Source organism: Suncus etruscus, chromosome 16 (genome assembly GCF_024139225.1).
Source record: "Suncus etruscus isolate mSunEtr1 chromosome 16, mSunEtr1.pri.cur, whole genome shotgun sequence".
Classification (NCBI taxonomy): domain Eukaryota; kingdom Metazoa; phylum Chordata; class Mammalia; order Eulipotyphla; family Soricidae; genus Suncus; species Suncus etruscus.
The window spans coordinates 44,065,619-44,074,512 of NC_064863.1; the positions used below are offsets into that span (position 1 = coordinate 44,065,619).

Below are 8,894 nucleotides of genomic sequence, written 5' to 3' on the forward strand. Positions count from 1 at the left end.
CATGTAAAGAGCACCCCCCTTCACCGGTGCAACATTCCCACCACCAATTTCCCAGATCTCCCTCCTCCCCACCCCCCTACACCTGTACTCGAGACAGGCTTTCTACTTCCCTCATTCATTCACATTTTATGATAGTTTTCAGTGTAGTCATCTCTGCAACTGCACTCATCACTCTATGTGATGAGCTGCATGTCCTGAGCTGCACCTACCAGCCCTCATCTCTCTTGTCTCTGAGATATTGTTAAAAATGTCCTTCATTTTTCTTAAAGCCCATAGATGAGTGAAACCATTCTGCGTCTTTCTCTCTCCCTCTGACTTACTTCACTCAGCATAATAGATTCCATGTACATCCATGTATTGGAAAATTTCATGACTTCATCTCTCCTGATGGCTGCATAGTATTCCATTGTGTATATGTACCACAGTTTCTTCAGCCACTCATCTGTTGAAGGGCATCTTGGTTGTTTCCAGAGTCTGGCTATTGTAAATAGCGCTGCAATGAATATAGGAGTAAGGAAGGGTTTTTTGTATTGTATATTTGTGTTTCTTGGGTATATTCCTAGGAGTGGTATAGCTGGATCGTATGGAAGCTCAATTTCCAGTTTGTGAAGGAATCTCCATATCGCTTTCCATAAAGGTTGTACTAGACGGCATTCCCACCAGCAGTGAAAAAGAGTTCCTTTCTCTCCACATCCCCGCCAGCACTGCTTGTTTTCCTTTCTTGTGATGTGTGCCAATCTCAGTGGCGTGAGGTGGTACCTCATAGTAGTTTTGATTTGCATCTCCCTGACGATTAGTGATGTTGAACATCTTTTCATGTGCCTTTTGGCCATTTGCCTTTCTTCTTTTTCAAAGTGTCTGTTCATTTCTTCTCCCCATTTTTTGATGGGGTTAGTTGTTTTTTTCTTGTATAGTTCTGTCAGTACCTTGTAAATTTTGGATATTAGCCCTTTATCTGATGTGTATTGGGTGAATAATTTCTCCCACTCAGTGGGTGGCCTTTGTATTCTGGGCACTATTTCCTTTGAGATGCAGAAGCTTTTAAATACTTCTGAAATTCATCTGGAACAACAAACAACCTCGAATAGCTAAAGCACTCCTTGGGAAAAGGAATATGGGAGGCATTACTTTCCCCAATTTTAAGTTGTATTACAAAGCAACAGTTATAAAAACAGCATGGTATTGGAATAAAAACAGACCCTCAGATCAGTGGAATAGGCTTGAGTACTCAGAGAAGGTTCCTCAGACATATAACCACCTTGTTTTTGATAAAGGAGCAAAAAATCCTAAATGGAGCAGGGAAAGCCTATTCAACAAGTGGTGTTGGCACAACTGGTTAACCACTTGCAAAAAAGCGAACTCAGACCCCCAGCTAACACCATATACAAAGGTAAAATCCAAATGGATTAAAGACCTTGATATCAGAACTGAAACTATAAGGTATATAGAACAACATGTAGGTGAAACACTCCAGGACATTGAGACTAAAGGCATCTTTAAGGAGGAGACAGCACTTTCCAAGCAAGTGGAAGCAGAGATAAACAGATGGGACTATATTAAGCTGAAAAGCTTCTGCATCTCAAAGGTGTTCCCATTTTCATTGCAAAGTAAAAGTCAAAATCTGGAAAAAAAAATCAAGCATCCAAGTGATTGGATAAAGAAATTGTGGTATATATACACAATGGAAGACCACTTGGCTATAAGAAAAGATGAAATGACAACTCTGTAACTTTATATATCATAGATTAAATTAAAATTCATAATAGGGCTGAAGTGGTGGTATAGCAGTAGGACTTTTGCCTTGCATGTGGCTGACCCAGGATGCACCTGGGTTTGATTCCTGGCATCCCATATGGTTCCCCCAAGCCAGGAGCGATTTCTGAGTGCATAGCCAGGTGTAACCCCTGAGCATCACCGGGTGTGGCCCCAAAACAAAACAAAACAAAAAAACCACATTAATAATAGAAAGAAAAGGTTTGATTTGTCACTATGAGGATGGAACTGGAGGGTACTGCTGAGTGAAATCAACCGAGAGACAGCTTTGGAGTGATCACTACTATGACTACTATGTGGCTATAAAAACCCATAGTAAGGGAAAAACAAATGGGCAAAATCAACAGACTCTACTAACTAGTCCATAGAAAAGAGCTTATTAGGGAAATGAGAAGTGGAGAAAGGGATGAGGATGGTGACATGAAGGGAACCTTGAAATAATAGTGGAGGGAAAGAGGTACTTCAGTGAATGGTCTGATGTTAGAATATTGTGTACATAAAGCCCTACTATTGATAATATTTGTAAAACTATAAAATCATGATGCCTAAAATAAAATTAAAAAAACTTAGTTAAGGAGCTGGGACTGGAGTACATGCTTTCATCTAGGAGATCCCAAGTTTGAGCCCCATCTCTGAATGCTTTCCCATTCCCCACTATGCCACCTACACCCTTGCCCTACAGCACCACCAGATGTGGCTCTGGTGGCTCAGCAGTGCCAGGTTCAAGCAGCCTCACATCATCAGACCTGAGCACAAAACTGGACTGCCTGATTGAGTTCTACTAGGAATGGTCACGGGAATCCCTGAACATTGCTTGGAAATTCTGTCCCTTGAAATTACCTAATATCTCTTCAAAGAATAGTTGGGGTTTGCAAATTCTTGTACAGAGGAAATTCCAATAAGCATGGATCAAAATGATAGGTTCTTACTTTTCTTGTATGAAAAAATACACTTGACCAATCAGAAACCAAAACACTTTTCTAGAATCTTCCACATATGTAGGTGTATGCATATGGGTCTGGAGATATGGTATCAAGTTAAGGTGCTTGTTAGACCATGACAACATGAATTCAATCCCTGGCATATGATCTCCTAATCACACCTACCAGGAGTAGCCCCAGAACTGCTAGTTGTGCCCCCACCAAAATGCAAATTGCATACATGTGAAATAAACCAAAACCCGTCACGAAAGAACAGATATTATATGACTCAGTACATATCCTATTCCTAAAATAAATTCCTAAAATAAAATAGTCACATTTATCAGGACAAAAGTAGGATGGTACTTACTAGGGGCTAGAAGGAGAAAAGGGGGAGTTTGGGGTTTACTAGATAGTGCATTGTTTCTATAAAATAAAATAAGCTTTGGCAACATATGGTGGTGATGATTGCCTCAAAATGTCTATCTTATTTAGTTTACTTTTGGTTCTATGTTCAGGAACTATTTCCTGGTGATGCTCAAGAGCCATTTGGGATGCTGGGGGTTGAATCCAGGTTGGTCATGTGCAAGGCCTGTCCCCTCTCTACTGTACTATCTTCATCTCCAATATATTTAATTTGATTAAATGGCTAAAAATAAATTCATTCCCAAACAGAACAAAACATCAATGGTAGGCAGTAGTTACAAATGGTTCCTCACATGAAATAGTACTCAGCTATGATAACAAAAATTGAAGTTCTGCCACTTGCAACAGCAGGAGTGAACCTACAGGGTATTATACTTTGTGAAATGTCAGACAGAGACAAATACATATGATGTACACATGTGGCACATAAAGAAATGAAAGAATTAAATAAAGCAAAAACAAACTTTGACAATGAAATCCATCAGTGGTTACCAGAAGGGAGTGGGTGGGTAAAATGGGCAAAAGGGTCAATTGTATGATGAAGGATGGGCTCAGACTTAGTGAACTTAATATAGTATAAACAGATGCTGATTTATATTTATGGAGATCTCAAACGTCTATAATGCAATGCTACTTCAATAAAAAATTAAAACTAAAATAAATTTAATAAAGTAGAATTTCATTAAAACAAACTAAAACAATGAGGCTCTGGGTTTGATCCCAGAACCAAATCAAATTATGTAATCAAATTAAAATGGTAAACTTTACATTTTGCATATTCCATACAAAAATTACCTCTTCCCAAACCTTTGCAATATACAGACAAACACAAAACTTTACCATATGCTGTTGCCTCACTCTGAACCACAATCATAAACACAGCTCTCTTATTTTGAATACGTAAACACTTTCATTGGTTGTAAAAGCTAATAAAGGAACAGGCATTGGCAAACCACTTCAACATTGAAATGCCACATCCCAGGTGTGGCACATCCCACTATGATGCCCAACCCATCCTCAGAGCAACCAATGGGTCATGTTGTTTCTCAGTGCTGTTGAGAGGGTCCTACCTCATTTGAAAGTGCTGCTGCAGATCCCCTCGCTGCACCACCTCAGTGCAGTACTCCATGAATGGGCAGGTCACCAGCAGCTTGTTGAGGAGCTTGTTGACCAGGATGTTAGACTTCTTGCAGCGCTGCAGGAGCACTGGTTGGCGGTCCACGGGACAGAAATCCTTCTCCACTAGGAAGTTGGTGAGACAGAGGGTGCAGTAGGTGTGGCCACAGGGAGTATCCAGAGGGTCCACCAAAGCTTGCAGACAAATGTGGCAGATAAGGTCATCATCCACATCTTCCTTATACGTGTAGAAGTGATTTTCTTCCGAAGAGTGGACTTGGCCACATACCACACACAGGGGTGCAGGACTGGAATCCGAGTCATCCACAAGATCTGGCTGACTCATGGTCTACCAGGAGGGGGCCAATGTGACGAAAAGCCCAGTAAATAGGATTTCTTCAGGAGCAAATCAAGATCTTCTAGAAGCCATCCGTAAGCCTAAAAGAGAGCAAGGCGGTCTATTAGTGGTCATAGTATATAAAAGATTTTCATTTGGTATGGGCAGGACACAGTGCTGGCATTGAACTTTAGTGAGGAAAGTCAGGCTGAGAATCCACCCAAAGACATGACCTAGGGCAGTGAATTTGCCTCCTGATGCCTCTCTTACCATCTATCCCATCAGGAAGAATGCTGACCTTTAGCACTCTCATGTTGGTGTAGTAAAAATTATTTGGATAATTGCTGAGATATACCCAACTCCGAGGTGCCCTCTGAACTTTAATTTGTTGGCAAACTTAAGTAAACCAGTGATTTAAAATTTTTGTCAGGGACAAGGAAAATAGTTGAAGTTCTGACTTTTTTTTCTTGGAGGGTGGGAGAGATGAGGTAGTCATATCTGACAGTGTTCAGTGTTTACTGCTGCTCTGTGCTCAAAGATCACTCCTGGCAGTGCTCCGGAGACCATACTTAAGATCAAATCCAAATCACAAGCAAGGCTAATGCTTTAAACTCTGTACCATCTCTCAGACACTCTTTCTTTCTTCCTTTATTTTTATTATTTTTTACCTGGTGATGCTCAGGGGTTACTCTTGGCTCTGCACTCAGAAATTACTTGTGATGGTGCTTGGAGGTTCATATAGGATGTTGAGAATTGATCCCTGATTGGGCTTGTGCAAGGCAAGCACTTTACCTGCTGTATTCACCCTCCAACCCCTTGATGACTTTTTCTTATCTTTCATCCCTAAATTCTCCTAAACATTTCTCCTAAACTATGAAAAGGTAGGAGCAGAATCATTTGAGAAGCAATGAGAGTTATTGAATCTGTCTTGTTTTCACTAAGGTGAAAGCACTACTTACTTCTGCACATATTTTATCCAATAAGTCAGTAACCTATTGTTGAAGAAGATTCTGAAACTATCTGGATTCTGATACCATTACCACTATGAGCCAATGATCTCAAATACTGTGTTTAAATCTGTTAAGTAGGAATAACAGTCTATCACATTGTAAATATTAAATAGAATATAATTAATAAAACTCTTAGATTTGTTCCTGACATATCAGAAGGTCTCAATAAATTGTAGCTACCATTCTTACACACACACACACACACACACAACACACACACACACACACACACACACACACACACACACACACACACACACACACACACACATATATATATATATATATATTTTTTTTTTTTACTGAGCTCTTTTTTGTCTCCTATCTAGGTACTCCTATCATGAACTACACCAAGTGGCCTGGACACTGAAAAGCAGAATTTCTGTAAGGGATTGTTTTTGCTTTGCTCTAATTTTTTATTCAGTTATATAGACATATTTCAAAGTAGTTGAATGGTAACACTTCAGTATAAGAGCTCAACATATTTGAGTCCAAACACAGCATGTTTGATTGATCTAGGAAGTCTTTTTGGGTGATCAGCCAATAAATATTTTTCAAGCACCAAATCCAACAAGCAAGGTGGTGAGTTTGTATAGGGGGGGCCTTTGAGGAAGCCTTAGAGATCATATTTTCTGGGTGTCCTTAGTCCAGGGAACAGGGACCTTAATTGGAAGCTCAGGTAAGACATTGACAGAGGAAACAACCGGGTGTGTCTGATTCAAACTCAGATTCACTAAGAATCACACCAGTGTGCTGCTCCAACCTTTTTCTTTTTGGAGACAAGATGAAAAAACCTTGAAGTGTTCCACAAGATGGTAAAGACACAGGAATAACATGACAGGAAACATTTTCATATTTGGAAATGGAACAGTGGTCATAAACAGTGTTACCTATTTTTTTCTCCTTTTCAAACTAAAGTCCAAGATTGTTTGTACAAACATAGCCTTATCACAAAAAATGAAAATACGACTTCAAACTTTCTCTGGATCTGCTTTATGTTTACATTTCTGTCATTTGCTAATATGCCTGAAAGAACACTCTACTCAGAAGTTGCAGTAAAATGCCCCTCATGTGAAAACATTTAGACATCACAGACCTCTATCCAGCCTCAAAAGAGACCACAGAAGACTAAGGTAGAGGGGACAGGAGAGGGTGAAATTGTTTTCACTCACATGGAAACCTACACAGCTGCTATCTGTCTTTAAGGCTGAGAGAAGGCACTCAAGCCAAACAGGAAATGCTTTATGTGGCATGAAAAACACTTGAAAAATAAACAAGAAAATGGAAATGGGTCACCCAAAAGATCATGATCAACTACAGAGGAGGAAGTGGTTTACAGGCTCTGGAGATAGCTTCAAGGGCTGCAGGGCATTCTCTGCTTGCAGGAGCCCTGGGTTGGACCCAGAAGTATCTCTTGCAGGGGTCCTCAAACTTTTTAAACAGGGGGCCAGCTCACTGTCCTTCAGACTGTTGGAGGGCCAGATTATAGTTAAAACAAAAATTATGAACAAATTTCTATGCACACTGCATATATCTTATTTAGAAGTGAAGAAACAAAATGGGAATAAATACAATATGTAGCCCGAGGGCCGGAGTTTGAAGACCCCTGTTAGAGTGATTCCCCTCTTCCCTCTACAGAGCTGGTTTGGACCTAAAAACAAGAAAAACTTTCCCATCACCAATGTTGCACTGGTGAAGGGGGGTGTTTTTTACATGACTGAAACCCAACTACAATCATATTTGTAATCAAGGTGTTTAAATAAAGATGTTAATTAAAAAAAAAAAACAAAAACTATATTGTGAACTGAAGCTCTAGATCTTGTCAAGTTTTTCAGAGCTTGAAATTGTGCGTTTGTATCATCTCTTTTTCCTCACTGCTAGGTTGCAGTATTGTACCATATATTTCTGGGGTGGGGGTGGGGTAATTAAGGTAGCATTGCATTACAGGGCTCTGCCCTTTTTGGTGAATGGTAGGTATGGTCAAATACTTGAGTTGTTGTTTTTTTAATTTCAAACTGTTCCAGCAGTGAATTTTATCAAAGCTTTCCAGGGAAGGAAGCATGATGTCCTGAATACTTCTCCTTTCCTCTACCCCATCCCAATTTTCTTGTCTTTTCTTTGACAAATTAGGCTTCTCATAATATTCTCAGAAGAACCTTAGTTTGAGGGGGGATGGGTGGTTGGGGGAAAAAAGTAAAGATTAGCTATTGTAAAGTCTTTTTTTAGAAGCAGAATTCAATATTTCCATAATTCTAAAAATTGAGGTATTTGGAGATATTGACTTTTTGGAAAATTTTTTTCTGTGCTTTTTATCACAGATTTTAGGGGCATTGATCACATGTCAAGTATTATGCTGAGGGGATAGAATATTTATTATGTTATTTAAACTTCCAAATCTCCAGAATTTTTTTTCCCATTTAACCTAGGAAGAAATGGAAGTATAACATGTCAGTAATTGACAGTTATATAAAAATAAAACAAATCTGGAAAAGATTGGAATCTAGTTTCTTCTCTAAAGCATTTTGCAATTATTCTCCCAGTAAACTTCTTGACTATGACTGTTCAAGATTTCAATATTGTGGGGCTGGAGTGATAGTACAGCGGTAGGGTGTTTGCATTGCACGCTGCTGATCCAGATGGAACCAGGTTCGATCCCCAGTATCCCATATGGTTCCCCATGCCTGCCAGGCATGATTTCTGAGCACAGAGCCAGGAGTAACCCCTAAGTACACTGGGTGTGGCCTCCCCCCCAAAAAAAACCAAAACCAAAACCAGATTTTAGTTTTGTAACTAATACTGGAATAGATAGTTCTGGGGAACTAGGTTTTAGACCCTGTTGCAAATAGATTTTTCTCAAGAGCTCTGAATAAAATTTCTTTGATTTTACTGAGTGCTAAAATGCCTGAGACCCAAAAGATAGAACAGAGCAAGTGAAAATGTCACTTTTTTTTTTTTAAAAAATATGGAACACTTCACGAATTTGCGTGTCATCCTTGCGCAGGGGCCATGCTAATCTTCTCTGTATCGTTCCAATTTTAGTATATGTGCTGCCGAAGCGAGCACGAAAATGTCACTTTTAAGGCCCCAATTATATTCTTTAATACTTTCTTCTCTTTTTCCTTTCTATCGTTCCTTCCATTTTTCTTTCTTTTCTCTTTTCTATATTTTCTCTCTCCTCTCTTTCTTTTCATTAACTAATTAATTTAGGGATCATTCCTGGTGTTCAGTGGACCATATGTGGTGCTGTGAATGGAACTAAGGTTGGTCACGTGCAAGGTATATTTCTTTACCCCTATACTATTTCCAGCCTAA

At 39.4% G+C, this 8,894-nt stretch overlaps 1 protein-coding gene and 1 non-coding gene across 2 annotated transcripts in view; both read right to left on the minus strand.

Annotated features, from left to right (window-relative positions):
• The window catches only part of LNX1 (ligand of numb-protein X 1), a 108,514-nt gene extending 103,918 nt beyond the window's left edge, over window positions 1-4,596 (minus strand). The window contains exon 1 of the mRNA XM_049790121.1: window positions 4,190-4,596. Within this exon, the coding sequence (XP_049646078.1) occupies window positions 4,190-4,581 (392 nt within the window). The 5' untranslated portion in view covers window positions 4,582-4,596. The remainder of the gene's footprint in view (window positions 1-4,189) is intronic.
• Window positions 4,597-8,538: 3,942 nt separating this feature from the next.
• Window positions 8,539-8,645, minus strand: LOC126032875 (U6 spliceosomal RNA). The gene has a single exon (XR_007504035.1). It is a non-coding gene; the product is annotated as a U6 spliceosomal RNA (small nuclear RNA).
• Between the last annotated feature and the right edge of the window lie 249 nt (window positions 8,646-8,894).